Source organism: Phalacrocorax aristotelis, chromosome Z (genome assembly GCF_949628215.1).
Source record: "Phalacrocorax aristotelis chromosome Z, bGulAri2.1, whole genome shotgun sequence".
Classification (NCBI taxonomy): domain Eukaryota; kingdom Metazoa; phylum Chordata; class Aves; order Suliformes; family Phalacrocoracidae; genus Phalacrocorax; species Phalacrocorax aristotelis.
In genome coordinates, this window is record NC_134311.1 from 38,637,164 (window position 1) to 38,652,683 (window position 15,520).

The 15,520-nt window shown below is 36.9% G+C and overlaps 1 protein-coding gene across 2 annotated transcripts in view; it reads left to right on the forward strand.

Annotated features, from left to right (window-relative positions):
* The window catches only part of KIF27 (kinesin family member 27), a 28,040-nt gene extending 12,548 nt beyond the window's left edge, over nucleotides 1–15,492 (forward strand). Inside the window, exons 6-19 of one of the 2 annotated variants that reach the window (XM_075078772.1) lie at nucleotides 1,887–2,093; nucleotides 2,614–2,789; nucleotides 3,157–3,290; nucleotides 3,844–3,999; nucleotides 4,316–4,459; nucleotides 5,096–5,301; nucleotides 6,181–6,378; nucleotides 6,741–6,854; nucleotides 7,887–8,063; nucleotides 8,678–8,893; nucleotides 9,923–10,129; nucleotides 10,933–11,131; nucleotides 11,602–11,766; nucleotides 13,457–15,492. In XM_075078772.1, coding sequence (XP_074934873.1) covers nucleotides 1,887–2,093; nucleotides 2,614–2,789; nucleotides 3,157–3,290; nucleotides 3,844–3,999; nucleotides 4,316–4,459; nucleotides 5,096–5,301; nucleotides 6,181–6,378; nucleotides 6,741–6,854; nucleotides 7,887–8,063; nucleotides 8,678–8,893; nucleotides 9,923–10,129; nucleotides 10,933–11,131; nucleotides 11,602–11,766; nucleotides 13,457–13,920 — 2,763 coding nt within the window. In that variant the 3' untranslated portion in view covers nucleotides 13,921–15,492. The remainder of the gene's footprint in view (nucleotides 1–1,886; nucleotides 2,094–2,613; nucleotides 2,790–3,156; nucleotides 3,291–3,843; nucleotides 4,000–4,315; nucleotides 4,460–5,095; nucleotides 5,302–6,180; nucleotides 6,379–6,740; nucleotides 6,855–7,886; nucleotides 8,064–8,677; nucleotides 8,894–9,922; nucleotides 10,130–10,932; nucleotides 11,132–11,601; nucleotides 11,767–13,456) is intronic. The other variant, XM_075078771.1, reaches the window with a different exon arrangement.
* The last annotated feature ends 28 nt before the right edge of the window (nucleotides 15,493–15,520 follow it).

The window sequence follows — 15,520 nt, forward strand, 5'->3', positions numbered from 1 at the left end:
TAGAGAAAACTGAGTGACACAGTGGAAACATTGCTTGCCTCCTTCCTTCTCTATATCTTGTGCTTGCTGATGGAATTATGATGGGTAGTAAGTGTATAACATTTCAAGATCCAGGAAACCATAAATAGAATAGTTAATATTTTCCTGGCGTTGCCTGTCACGTGGATGATACAGAAATTATCATCTGACTTTTTAAAAGAGAAAAAAATAAGCATGGCTAGCAAGTACTCTTCTCCTTATACTACTTTTCTCCTTTTTCCTTTTCTTTGCTGGTGGCTTGGGGAGAGTCAATGAATGAAAGGTAAGTATATTAGTCATCATCTTTTTCTTCCCTCTGTCACTTCCTTTCTGTTCTGTCACCTCTGGCTAGATTGATTTTTTTTAAAAAAAAACCTGTACAGCATAGTGTCAACTTATTACACGGAGACAATGCTTATATAAACTCTGGAGGACACAAGGTAGAGGTAATGAACAGAAGCAGTCACAGTGTAGGTAAAGGATCATGATTGTTTTAGTATCAGAGACAGGAGAGAAGCTGGAGAGCTCTCAGGCACCATGTTGGTACTTAATCCCCTAAACTACCACTTCTATTTAAAAATATATAAAATAAGAAGAATAATGAAAAGCAAACACTTCTGTCAAATATTGTAAGTTGTATTTACAGGAATATGTAATTTAGTGATATATGAGAGAATAAGAACTTTAAAAGTAGCATGTACTAGATAGATATTAAATGTTTATGCACATATGTATTTACGTAATGTGTACATATGTACATATGTACATAACAAATATGTATTTATGTAATTTATGCACTGTGAGGTTGTATGTACAAGGGTATCTGGACAAAGAGTCTTAAAATGATTAAATAATAGCTTCAAGGTGGATCATCTGGCCTTTACTGCTTGACAAACCATAACAAACATGGTATTAATATGTATTTTCTATTTCCTGTGACACAGGAATATTATGTATTGTATTCCAACAAAATATCATTTTGTAAGGCAGTGTCTATGTGACTTTGGAAGGCACTTGCAGTCTAAGAAAACAAGATATAAAGAATGAATAAAAATGTATTATTCAAAGAATGAGAATGCAAAATATCCTTCATAGAATGCTTTTGGTTGACTTCACTAGCTATTCTTCAACTTTCCTGTTGTTATTAGGCCAGATTTTAAAGGTACTTTGAAAAGAAGTGAATGGAATAGAGGCAGTTGAAAATGGATATAATCTTGGCCCTATGGATGAATCAGTTTCGGTAAGATAAGTAGTTTTGAACAATGTACAGAAGAAGCAGATAAGTAAGCTTCTTCTGTAGAAGAAGCAGATAAATAAGTTCTCCAAACTAGCACTACCAGCAAAGTTGAGGCTGGGTAAAAGAAAAAGTAGTAGCCTGTACAAGGGATCCTGGGATCACATACATGTTTATGTTTATTAATACAAATAATCTTTGAAGTGGAACTGCTCAAAGAAGAAGAGGAAGCCTATATATATATTTAATTAATTAGACCCAGACCATGTATTTCATTTGAACATTTTTGTTGAATTCCCATTTTATTTCTCCATAAACACACATATAAAGCAAGCACAGGATGGTAAGTATGTCATCTACTTCTCACAAGATGGCTCGATAAACTAACATAACTTACTTGGGACAGGTCTTTCTGGACAAAAATGAGTCTAAAATGTATTGGAGTTGGGGGTGTGTGTTAGGTTAATGATATGTCATAGAACTTTGAATTTGTTGCAGAATTTGCACATGCACTGCAGAAGAATATAGGGTCAGTGTGTGATTTACAAGATTCATAACCTTTTTAGAAATGGTAAATATGATACAGATCTCATGATCAGCAACAGTCTTGCTTTGTTTTTTTTTCCCCCGTGAGAATGAGAAAATGGTGGAACAGCAAATGCTTATTGATCAGCTAAAAGAAAAATTACAGAGTTTTACAGACGTGAAAACTTCGGACTTCTCAAGTGCTTGTGGAAATGGACCAGCTGTTGTGGCACCTGCAAGGAGGCCATACAGCGTCCCACTCACAAAAAGTCTGGTACACTCCCTTCATCCACCTTCAGGGACAGAGACCCGAAAGGTAAGGTTTACCCAAAGGTTACTTTTTTTTTCCTTTACTTTGTAATGGTTATAGTTCAATAATTAGACTTGTCACAACAAATTATGGCAGCTTTCTCAGATGCTGTTTAGCTTCCCAGTGGACTCTGAAAAATTACTTTTTATTGTCTTGCAATACATGCTATGCCACAATTGTCCAAAATGGTCAGGCTTAAAATTACCACAAGTGTTAAAGCTCTAGCCTTTTCTGGGGTTTTAGCAGGTTCACATATGAAGCATTATCAAAAATGAATTATTATTCTTACTGATAATTTGAATATCTTGGATAATGAGTTGCTAACAGTGCCGTCTTCCACATTTGGAACAAGTGCTCTAAGCTCTCATAAAATCTTTTGTTACAAAGGTCTTCACAGTTATTATAGAAAACCTCTCTAATTTTGTTTGAAAACTCAGGTGATGACAGACTTAAAAAATATCAGTAACGAACTGCTGAATTGTTGCAAGTGTTTTAACTCAGCACTTTTTTTGTATGCTTTTTACAGGTATATACTAGCCCTCCTGCCTTCTCTCTGGCCAGGGTAATGGCAGAATTCCGTGCTCGCAGCCAGGTGATACTGAGCAACATAGAAGATCAGGATAAAGTCCTTCACTGCTACCTCTCTGATCAGAGTGATGAGGAAGAAGAAAATACAGGCAGCAAAAGGAAAACCTCATTTAAGTAATGTTTTGTTATTCTTTAACTTTGTGACAAATGTATAGCAAAGGTAGTATTATTGCCTAATCCTGCCATAATATGAGACCATTTGTGATGTTATTTACAGTAAACTTATGGGATCAACTGGGCATATTACAAAATAAGTTTAATAAACATAGGTTTTTGATTTAATAAAGATTGCATAATCCTTGTTTTGGGGCCAGAATCTACCGTGAAGACCAAGGTAGGGTGGGGAGCAGATGGGAAAGAAGGTAGATATGCTTATGTGAACTTGGGATTCTTTTCTGTTAAGATTATGTACTTTGCATGAAGCTTAAGGAAAAAAATCCGTGTGCGTTTGGAATGTAGCACGTTTTTCATTCTTCCTTAGGCATTCCATGAACCGAACATGGACACGAAAACAGGCTTCTCTGTGCTTTCTTCCTGATCTAAGCGACATGAAGCGTCAAGCAGACAAGTCTCATTTATGCAACAAATCTGTGCTACAAACAGACACAACCACAGGTAAAATAGAAGTCATGAGTGCAAATCTTATTACAGTATCAGAATATGCATAATGTTTTTAGCACATGTAATTATTTTTCTCAGCTAAATACATGTATTTGATACAAATGGGGTTTTGGTTATATCTCAAAACATAGGGTTTTGAGATCATCTTCCTCTTTCTGAAACTGATATCACTGATATGACCTTAATGTTTAAGTCATACTTGTTAGCCAGAAAGCACTTCACACACCAAAAAGCTGTTTAGATATAAATATTTAGTGCAGCTTCGATGAAAGAAAATAGATGCTATTATGTTATCAGAGATTGACTGAAATGGTTTCAGGAATATTCTTCCTCCCACTTAGGGTCTTCAAATGCTAGCGCATGCCATCCTTTCTTTACCTGTTTAGACACATGGCAGGGTAAAAGACTCTTTGCACTATTATCTCCTTTTGATTCTTTTAATTCATATGGAAGAACTCCACATACACAATGTTCCAGAGCACTATCTTTTTGATATACAGTGTATTTCAGACTTTTTTATCTCCATATTGCTTTGTTTTCTTTCAAGGTGAAGAGATTGACAGCCTCCAGAGAAGTCATGTTTTTAACATGCAGAAGTTAAAGAATTCAGAGTTGAGACTCACTGAGGCCGAGCAAAAAATGAGAGAACTTGCACTTAATATCAAAATGAAAGAGGAACTTATTAAGGAATTAGTAAGAACAGGTAACTGGCTACTGCAGGGAGAATTAGAATGAAGAAGTTCATTCTAATAAATATTCTAATTTTTTAGTTCATTCTAATAAAACTTCTGAAGTTCTGTATGTCTTAATTTGTATGTAATTATCTTGTGCAAGAATACTTTTAATAACTTAAGGATTCATAATTTTCGTTAAGTACTTGCTATGGTTACATGTAAGGCTGTACGTTTTGATTACAGCCTACTCTGCTACAATACACAGATGCATTTGTTAAATATTTTTTGTGCTCTGCTGATTACTGCTTTTATCCACCAATAGTGTAATTTTTCATGTATGCTCAGTGCTACCGATCTCTTTGTGGACATGTATTTGTCACATGGTGTCTGGGATAGGAGAGAAGATACATCACTGTGCTGGGAATGTAAGTATTCCCAGCACTGCAGTAGAGAAGCAGGAGTCAGACGTGGATAGGGAAAAAGATCAGTGTCCCTCTTAGCCTATACTCCTACATCTGTCCTGGTATATATACAGCTGCTAGAAACTAGCCGTATGATGACAGTAAGGAACTCTGCTCAACCCCTTCAATCACACTCTTCTCCTGCACATACTGTCTGTTGAGGTTGTCATCTGTCACTGTGAGAGATTCGGTGCCCCCAGAAATCGTACTTCGGGAAAGATCGCCCAAACAGGGCAATTCAGAGAGTGGAAACAGAATCCAAAGTTGCTTACAGATTATTAAGCTGAAAGTTGAGTAATAAATAAATAAATAAATGGCATATTCTTCTGGCAAAAGCGAAATTTATTAAATACAGGAGAGCCATATTGGTAAAGACTACAGTGGACAGAAGAATGTCACTTATTTTGCAGTTAGGAGGCACTTTATTTGGTGACATCAGGTGACTCATGAAGAATTCAGATTTAAGACTCCTTCCTTTATCTCTATTTAAGAGTTAGGAAGGAACTGTATGTATGCAACCCTAAAGGATATGGGTTGCAAAATGTCTCAGAAATTATTGGTTTAGCCAGAACGAAGTAAGTAATGATCCAACTACTGAATTAAGTATTCCATTTCAATGGATTATCCGGCTGTTTTTAAACTATTTGGGTATGGTGTCTTTAAGGTAAGGATGCTCAGTCTGTAAGCAGGCAATATTCTTTGAAGATAACTAAACTGGAGCAAGAATCTGAGCAGGCCAAAATGGAATTGGCTGAAACGCAAAAGCGGCTTCAGGAGCTGGAGAGTAAGGAGCTGAGAGACATTCCTGAGAAAGCCAAGTTACAAAAAGAGTTCCGGAAGAAAATGGATGCAGCTAAGCTGAAAGTGCAGGTATTTCTGATCTGACCATTGGGATCTGCAAATCTCTGTCTCACTATCACCTTTGAACTTTAACACTCTGCTTGTAAAACTCTCACTAGTTTTATGCATTGGAAGCTGGTTGGATTGAAGTAGCTAATGAGAAACTTAACACTATTATACTCAGAATGCAATTTAACTTTTATGTGGTTAGATAGGTACAGTATTTTCTTGGTAGATGAGAAATGAAGAAAGAAGTGGGTGATACGAGATGCTCATACACCGTTGTGTGTAATACTGTAAGAGAACCTACACAAGGAGACTATTACAAGTTTATTACCTGCTGTAAATAAAATCGATGTTTTATGAAAACACTATATAAATTCCAGCTCTAAGCAAAACACTGTGATGGTTTGCAAGACCAGGCCCAATACAGGCATATCTGTTTGGCATTGACCTTCTACTTATAAGTTCTGCTATACTGAAGTTTAAATTCTGTGTAAGGCCTGCCTAGGTGCTCTGTGCCTCTTTGTTTTAGACTGATGGGTCAAAAAAGTACTGACCAGAAAGAGGTAGCTGGTTTATTGACTTGAGCTCAGGACCCGCATTCTGGCACCATATGCCTCTGCACATTTTCCAGAGCTGTGATTTCTGTTAGATTTTACTATTTGCATTGTATTGCCAGGCATTAACTGTATCTTTACCTTTTCATGTTGCTTTCATGAGACTAATTCTGCCTGTGTGGATTTTACCAGGTAGCTCAGAAACCACAGAAATAGTGAGCGATTGTTTGGGCAGAAGTTAGTAAGTCTTGCTGTCTCTAAGAATTCAGTGAAATAAAGAATGAAGCTGAGTCACATTTTAGTGTTAAGTTTTCCTGCTATTAAGCTGAAATTTGCCATGAATATTCAGGCCTTACAGAAGAAGCAGCAAGACACTAAGAATCTGGCTTCATTATCTAACCAAAGTGAGAGACGAGCAACAGAGCTTGAGCAGAACGTGGCTCAGATGAAGCATCAGCAGACCCAGCTACAGAAGAGACTGTGTGAGGAGACTGAAAAAAAGAAGCACCTAGAAGCAGAGATTCAGCGGGACCAGCAGCAAATTAAAGTAGGGTCCTTCCTATTGCTTTATGACAGCGAATGACATGAGCCAGTTTTGCCTCTACTTCTCCACAGACAATAAACTATACTGCCAGGCTTTCTGTAGTTTTAAGTAATTACTTTATTGGCAAATGCACTGAAGAAATTGTCTATAAACATTTTCACAGAAATCTTCAGTTTGACTTTCTCTTCAGCTTTTTTATTTGTTTGTTTGTTTTATTATGTGATGTCTAGTCCTGAATTGCAATTTTACATGTAAATCTAGGGTCACTATTTTAGATTATATACTTGTGTGGACTCTGGCATTAAATGCCTTTTAAAAACAGACTGACTGAGGCAGGAAGAATGGTGTTTTTTGTTTATTTATAGGAACTTCAACTGAAGATGGAGCAACAACAGAAGATCCTTAAACTTAAGGATAAAGAGATTGCTGCATTTAAAAAGAAGAAAAATAACTCAGTGGGAACTTCACAGAAGCTACAGGTAGCTAATATATTCTGAATCTGTGTGGGCCCTCAAGAAAAATCTTTCTTCATCCATACTCATCTTTGTAAAGTGCTTGGAAGAAGAGTATTCACTGATAGTTTTGTCTTCTTTTTTGCTGTAGCAAAAATTGGGAGTATAGTCTATCAGCTTTTGTACTCTGTTTGAATGAAGGAAAGGAGAGGCTCTGATGTCTCTTCTTTCTGTGTTTTGTCAAAGATGCTGATTCAGATACCTGAGAATTTAGCAGGTTTGGTTGTCTGGTAGGTTTGAGGGTGACCCTTACGAGCTCTGTTGTAAACATTCCATGGTTTGTTTGTTTCTTTGTTTTTCCCCTCTGGTATATATGACAGAGGTCTGTGGTTTTGGTTGTTCCTAACAGTGTTAGAAAAGTAGGTGTTGTATGCAGCAGTGCCAGATGTGGGCATTGGAATATGAGAGTTTAATGAGTTGCTCAAGGTCTTTAAAGGTAAAAGAAATTTTAAAAGGTAAATGAAGGCAACTTTTTAGTCTTACCAGGAATATATCCACTGATAAACTGTGGCTTCAGAATAAGTTTATAATGGACTGTGCTAGCAGGATCAGAGCTGTCATTTACTGTCTGTCTTTCTGTCAGCATTGTAATTTCTTGTCACTTCGTGTTTTTCCACAAATAGTTGGTCTTGGGTAACTACAAGGCAATGAGATGGACTAGCTGAATTCCTGTGGTACCTTCCAAACCTAGTTCCTGTGATTTTATAGAAGATACCTATTTATGACACTGTTCTTAGAAACAGAATACATTTCATTAAAGGCATCTGATACAAATTTGTTTATACAAGATGTAGCAATGTAACATTGCTGAGCCTCTTTTCAAGTCAGTCCAATTTCTGTAATATTTTGAGTCAAGATTAAGTTGCAGAATTAATGTTAATATTAGAGATGTCAATTTCTTCTACAGTTTTATCAGTTATTCTAAAAAAGAGAAACTACAGTCATAAAATTCTGACCCAAAAAGTCCTGGTTAATGTTCTCTGGATCTCTAAACTTTAGAAATTAGAAGAACAGAAGAAATGGCTGGATGAAGAAATGGAAAGAATTCTCCAACAGCACCAACAGTTAGCAGAACTAGAAGAAGATTTAAAGAAAAGAGAAGCCATTGTAGCCAAAAAAGAAGCACTATTGCAAGAGAAAAGCCACCTGGAAATCAAGAAACTGAGATCTAGCCAGGTGATTTAAGAAAAACTGTGAAACTCACCACAGTTATAGTGCTGACTGAAAGAGTTTGCGGGGGGAGGCATATAGGTAGCAGAAGAGGCTCAGGCCATGTGACCTGAGTCTCTACCACTGCCATGAAGGTATTGTGTAGCTTGAGCAAATCAACATTTAAAATGTGAATAGCACAGAATAATAACTATTATTAACTTTTTCTCCCCAATATTCCAACAACAAAACAAAACTAAAAAATCTGAACTGTGGAGTTGTGTTATTGCATATACACAATGACTCAGTCCTTTTGCAAACTAAACATGACAGGGAAAAATTTCGCGTTATCTATTTTTCAGTAGCAAAAGTGAATAGAAATTGAAGTAGCATTGTCACTTATAATGACTAGCCCCTCTAATTTTTAGTATGTAGAAAACTGCACGTTGAGTGTTTTTGTTTTCTTCCATCTTTTGAGTAAACAGTAAATTATATGGTAGCTGTCTACTCAAAATAAATCGGGTCCCATTGCAAGAAGCAGGCAAGTCTTTCACTGCAGAATGTGACAGTCTCACCTACATTTTTCTTACTGGAAGGAGTATCTCATTTCGATATCTATGGTTGCTGTGGGTTTTTTTTAGGCTTTAAATAAAGATAGTATGAAATTGTCTACTCGCTTAAGTATGCTGGACCAGGAACTGTGTGATAAAGGTATGCAGCTTCAGGGCAGCACCACTGAAGATAAGACAGACATTTTGGAAAAAATTCAGATTCTCCAGACAGAAAGGGATCAGCTGCTCAGAAGAAGAAATAGTGTGGATGAGAAACTGAAAGATGGTAAAGTGTTGTCAACTGAAGTAAGTAAGCACTTCTGAGATATAGATTTCATGTAATGTATAATAAAGCATTCTAGTTAGAACCTAAAATGTGTCCAAGTATTGGATAAACTAGAACCAAGGAACTGAGGTTGGGTGCTTTTTTAAATAGCAGTGTTGAAATACTGCTATGATAGCACTACTTACATAACAGTGAACAAAGTTTATGTTCAGAGGTACTTAATTCAGCTAGTGCCTTGACAAACTCCACTGGCCTGAGGATCATATAATCAGAAATAAGGGAACAAGAAGTTCATCAGTTAATCATAGGCAGTTAGTTCAATGTTAGGACATAGAACAAGGCAATGTACTTACACAGTGGTGCCTCTTGATTCTTTTCATAGGAGTTTGTGAAAAAGCAAGCTTCACCTGAAGACCTCCATATTTTTACAGTGAAAATAAGTCATGTTACCTGGATGGTCCACACTTGAGTTGATCAGTATATTCAAGTTGAAAATATAATAAATTCATATAAAATGCACAGAATATTTATAGGTCTGGAGAAGCAGTATGGGCATGTGGCTCAGGTGATAATGTGCCAGAAATAACCCTACTTGCCTCACTGCTCAGTATCTTCTACAGTGCTTCAGGCCATGCATTTTGGCCACTTCCCTATACAAGTCATGGTCACCAAACTCCTTACTGACCTGATTAAGTCATTAACCCAACAGAAAACTAGCACAACCAAAAAAAAAAAAAAAAAGAAGTCAAACTGTGGGGAGGATGAGACAAGGATAAAAAAGGAAACGTGATATCTTTTTTTGTGATGAGCAATTTGACCAACCTCTGTATCGTGGAAGGGGTACTATGGCAGAAAAATACAAATGTTCTAGATATGAGGTAGATGCTCTGCCTTTCCGCCCCCCCTCCCCCATTCCATTCTCTGTACTGCATTAGTTTATCTTGCCCTTAAGTTTAGTTTCAGTCTTGGGAATGAATTTTAAGAATGTCTTATGTATAGAATGATTTATTCTACATTTTTTTAAAGATCTCGCTCATGTTTCTCTGTAGGAAGAACATGTACTTTTCCAGCTGGAAGAAGGAATTGAAGCCCTGGAGGCTGCTATTGATTACAAGAATGAAAGTATTCAGGATCGCCAGCAGCTGATTAGGTCATCTTCTCAGATTCTTTCACAGAGTGAGAATAATGTAATTGGAAAACTAGTTTCCCTGTCTGCTGCAGAGCTCAGAGCCATCCTCTTTAAATATTTCAACAAGGTTTGTTTTGGCCAATGAATAATATTTTATCCTATTATCTGTTACTCTTCTAGATAATGACATGAAATGGTGTCAAGAAATAAAAAGAAATTTAATGAGCTTTTGGTGAAAATCTCTTCAGGTTACATACATCTGCTGTTAATTCAGATACTTCTAATTTTTACATTAACCTAAATAAGATACTTGTGTGTTAATTTCGTATATCTTGTTTTGAGGTCATTAGCCTAAAAGGTTCTGCCAATCTGGAAATTTCCACTGCTCTGTGTTGCCAGCTTTTGGAGCAGCAACATATTTAAATAGTGGTGTCATATTGAAATTCTTCTCAACTGCAGGCTTCAGAAACCTCAGGCTAGTATTCCTATTTTTCTTCTAAATCCAGTATAACTCTTTTTGCATACACTGCAAAAAGTGTGTACAGCCAAATAGTGAAGAATCATATTGACATCTGGAAACATAAAAATGAAATACATTAGGACATGGTGTGTCTTTGTGACCTCGGATGAACCTTGGGTGATTTGGTGAACAAGCTGTGGGATGCAAGTTGGAAGTTTTCTAGAATTAGGAGAACACTGTTGTTTCAGTTTAAATTCTGCACAGGGTATTAAAAAAGGTCCACTAGCCCATGTGTTCAAAATGTACAGAGCTCATTTTTAAAGTGTGAACTTGTAGTGGCAGGCAACTCTAATATTAACTTACGACTTACAGAGACCATTGCTTTTGCAATCTTTAATCTATTAAGCAGAAGGGTAAAAGCTTTTATGAAAATGGTTTGATAAATCAAAAGAAGTGTATTTCTTTCTTAGATTGTTGGCCTACGAGAGTCTGAACATAAATTACAGCTGCAGATTGAAGAACAGGAAATGAAGGTCATAGACCAGGAAAACATAATACGTGAATTAGAATCTGCACTTGAACACATCAAGTTGCAGTGTGACAGGCAGCTGACCCTACAACACAAAGAACATGAGAAAAAACTACAGTTAATACTGCATCATTTCAAAGGTATTTGATTCTTGAGGGGGTGGGGATTGTACAGCAAGTATTGTCTTCAGTACCTACCGAGGAATACTATATTACAACTGAAAAAAAAAGGATAAGGTTCAGAAATATATTTTGGCTGTTACTAATTCTGATGTTGTGTAGGATGCTGAGGAACAGGCACATGGTGTCTGTATGAACAGAAATTGAGTATTTCTTTAAAGTGGTATCAGAATTGTTGTATTTTCACACTGAATTTGCTGATACTGGAAAGTTGAAAGATACCGGTCCTGCTGATCTTGACCTTCTAAATATTCCTATTAAAACTGACAAGCGGGGTTGGCATGGCCTTTCTGGTCCTGTTTCACACCTAGTTATAACGTACAGACTGCAAGCGAAGCATCAGTGAGACACAAGACCTATTCTGCCTAGGTGGGCATCTTGATTTTTGGCGCAGAGATATTTGGTTCTTAAACTAGTTTTACTTGTCCTAGAACAAGACAGTGAAGGTATTGCAGAAACATTGAAAGGGTATGAAGTAAAAGTTCAGCAATTGGAAAAAGACCTCTTTTTCTATAAGAAAACCAGCAGAGAGCTGAAGAAGAAACTGAAGGGCCTCTTTGGAGAGTCATCCCATCAATTATTGGCATCCACTAAATGTAAGTATAGTATCTTAAAATATTTATACAGTTTGTCAATAGACCATTTGAAGGGTGGAGAACACACAGAAGTATATCAGATAGACATAAAAATAATGTTTTTACTGAACTAACAGTTCTCCAGGAATATATTACTCCTCTCCCCCAGTTTCAAAGGAGAGACAACATTGATTTGTAGCTGTAGCAGTAATATACCAGTGGTTTAAACTGTTGTTCTGTTTTCTCTGGATTCTAACATAATTTCAGCATCTGCAACCTCAAACTGTTGTGGTTAAGTAAAAGAAATTTTACTATTTGAAGGGGTCTGAATGACATTGTAACTAACAGCTTTATCATATTCCATGCTTTGACAGACTGCTCCCAGCACTTTATTTCATAATAGTTAGTTACTGGGAGATTGTCAGTAAAGAGTTCCATACTTTCAGTTACCAACTTACTTTAGTTAGTTACTAAGGCTAAAAGAGAGGATTTATACACTTGTAAAAAAAAAAAAAGGGCTTTCCACTGTGATTCTGTGCTTTGACACAAAAAAAAAAAACACTGCAAAAAAGAAAGTAACAACCAACTGCTACTATAAGTTTTTGATTGTTCCATGTCCTACTTGCCAGAATCTAATCCTACAATAGAGCTATTTGGGTGGAGGAGAAAAGGTGGTTCAATTTCTGTCACTATTTTGCCTGTCTCACACCTCTTGACCCTACCACCAGCACCTCACATGCACAGTACAGCCTTCCAGGCCCTGTATTTCTCCTTAAGGCTCAGCACGGCTGCTTCTTCCTCCCAACAGATGCTTCTGTTTCTTTCCACTCGGGCAGTGCTGTGCCTTCCTAACACATAGATGCTGATCACATACCTGCTGCTCCCACAGTGAATTAAGGCTCAGCCCTTGCCCTCTAGGCAGGATAATGTGCCAACACATTCATTTCACTCTCTACAACTACCTGAAAGGAGGTTGTAGCGAGGTGGGGGCTGGACTCTTCTCCCTAGTAACAAGCAATAGGATGAGAGGAAACAGCCTCAAAGTGCGCCAGGGGAAGTTTAGGTTGGACATTAGGAAAAACTTCTTCACCGAAAGGGTTGTCAGGCATTGGAACAGGCTGCCCAGGGAGGTGGTGGAGTCTCCATCCCCGGAGGTATTTAAAAGAAGGGTAGATGTGGTGCGTGAGGGTATGGTTTAGTGGTGGACTTGGCAGTGATAGGTTAGCGGTCAGACTTGAGACTCAATGATTTAAGGGTCTTTTCCAACCTTAATGATTCTATGATTCTACAATTACTTCAAAAATAATAAAAGCCCTGCATGTATATTACAGTCAAAATTGCAGAATGTATTTTGTGTGTTGTCCAAGTGTAATTTCTCACTCTTTCTGAATATATGGACAATTTCATCTTTGACTGTCATGGTTCAGTTGTTTTAAGACTGCCTACTAGAGTACATTACAGGTTAGAATGGTGAGGCTTGTATTGCCAGCACCTAGTCAGAGGAAAGCAACAGCGAATACCTCTGATGTTCTTCTGGGTGACAAACTTTTTAACAGAAAGGACAAAATGTGAGGTGCTGATAATTTTTTTACCCAGTTCATTCTAGAAGTTACTGACGCTGTAAAACCATATTGACTAATATTTCTTGAAGGCAGGCACGCAGAGGAGTTGTAATTTTTGCCTATTTATCTCCTGACAAATTTCTTTTTAGATAACAGTGCTGGTGACAAGGTATCCAGTCAAGATGAAGCAGAAGTTGCTTCTGAAGAATTCAAGTTGATGCTTAACCCTGAAACCAATAGTCAACCAGGGAAGATAAAAGAAACAGACAGAACAAGTATCTTAAGAGCACAGCAGAATTCATACAACCTTGGAGAAAATGTTTCAGAATTTGGGTGCAACAAAGAATGTTTGTCGAGCACTAGTGATGGCAAAACAGGAACGGATGAAGCTCTGCCTTCAAAATTTCATCCTCAGCTACCTTCTGCTATCCAGAGAAGAGAAACCGCAACACAGTTTCAAGGAGTAACTCCAGTAAAACTATCACGCCGAGAGCTACGTTATATTCCTCCCTCTGAATTATCTTTGAGACGTTCAAGCCTTGGAGTTGGTGTTAGTTTTATTGCTCCGGATTCTATCGAAATGGACAAAAAGTCTAGCGTCACTAAGACATAGTTACTCTTCATTGCATTTTTAGTAGCTGTTGCTACCAAAGCAACTGTATTAGGTTTCTTTGTTCATGGTCTGGTTAAGTAGCAACCATGGATAAATAAGTGTTCTTTAGTTCTTATTTGTCACTATCAAGTAGTTAGGTGTTATACTTACAGTTTCAGTGAATCTGAGATGGATTTTAATTAGCACAGTACCTAAGAAGCTTCATTCAAAGGCCTTTTAATACTGAATAAATGGTTATGTTGGTTTGGGGTTTTTTCCAACTTCAAAAAATACAAATGTTTTTTCAGAAATTGCACTGTGAAGCGCACTGCACTTGTGTAACTAGGGTTTCTTAGAGCGATATTGTAATTTGCTTTCTTGGGTCAGAAACAATAAACTATTTAATTTATTCGGATATATAGCTAGAAAATTTAGTTGCCAGTCTGTCATCTACTATTTCTAATGACTGGCTTCTGTGCGCTTTTTATCTAAAAACATTTTATACGAGCCATGTTCAAGATCAAAGTCGGTAGCTAAAGATAAATTTGTTCCTGAAAAGGAATATAAAAATACTTTTTTTTCTTCTTTATGGCTTATTTATGAACTTAAGAGAATTTGTTACTTAATTTTCTGGTTTTGTTTGTTGGGCTTTTAAAGAATTGCAGTTGGCAACTCCAAGCGTGATATTTATTTCTGTACTACTAAAATGGAAAAAAACCAGAGGACCAAATTCAGCATCCTTTAAGTAAGCCAGATAGACCAATATATTATTTTATTTGTACTAATTAGTCATGTCCTGTCACAGACAAATTATTCTTCTGGATTCAATATCTGCTTCAGAGCAAAGATTACAAATATCCTTCAAGTTACTGCTATACTGCTGTTGGTAATGTATTCAGGATGAAAAGCAAATCTTTTTTCTAAGAGGACAGTGGTCACTAAGAAATGTATGTTTAACAGCTGCACAAACTTGAAGGCAGAGACCAGAATGTCCGCATTTAAATGAGATGAACTCTTCTAACTGTAACTTTCTCCTACATAAAAAGTGGCAGTGCTGAAAGTAACGTTAGTTTTATTTTAGTGGTGGACTTCAGCCAGTTGTGTTTGAAAATGTTGTCTTAGATTATTACATGAACTTAGGAAAGGAATTTTTGCTTTCTGCTGTTGTCTAGGCAAAGTCTTGTGTATAGCACGTGTGGCTAGAGGTATAAAAGAACTGCATTTTTGCATGCTGCAAGCCCAGCTCAAATCTGTCCATATTATGAAGATGCTGTTACAGCATGATAAATGGACCTATTGTCTTGCGGCACATTTTAACATTTTCTGAGTAGACTGCAAAATATTTCATTCTAATAAGATAGATAGACCACTTAACATGTCAAGTGACATTATCTTTCACAATTACACCTAATTATTACCTGTTGTCCAGCTGAATTGTGAGATAAGGACTGAGGTTTGTCTTGATCATTTTTTGGATTGGGCTTGATTGTTTTCAGTGTCATGGAAGTACTGAGTCCTAACTAATGCGAAGTTGAGTATTAGTGTATGTATCATTCACTTAATGTTTCAAGTCCAAAAGCAATAAACAGCAACAAGTAAATACAGTTTCAAGTGTGTATTT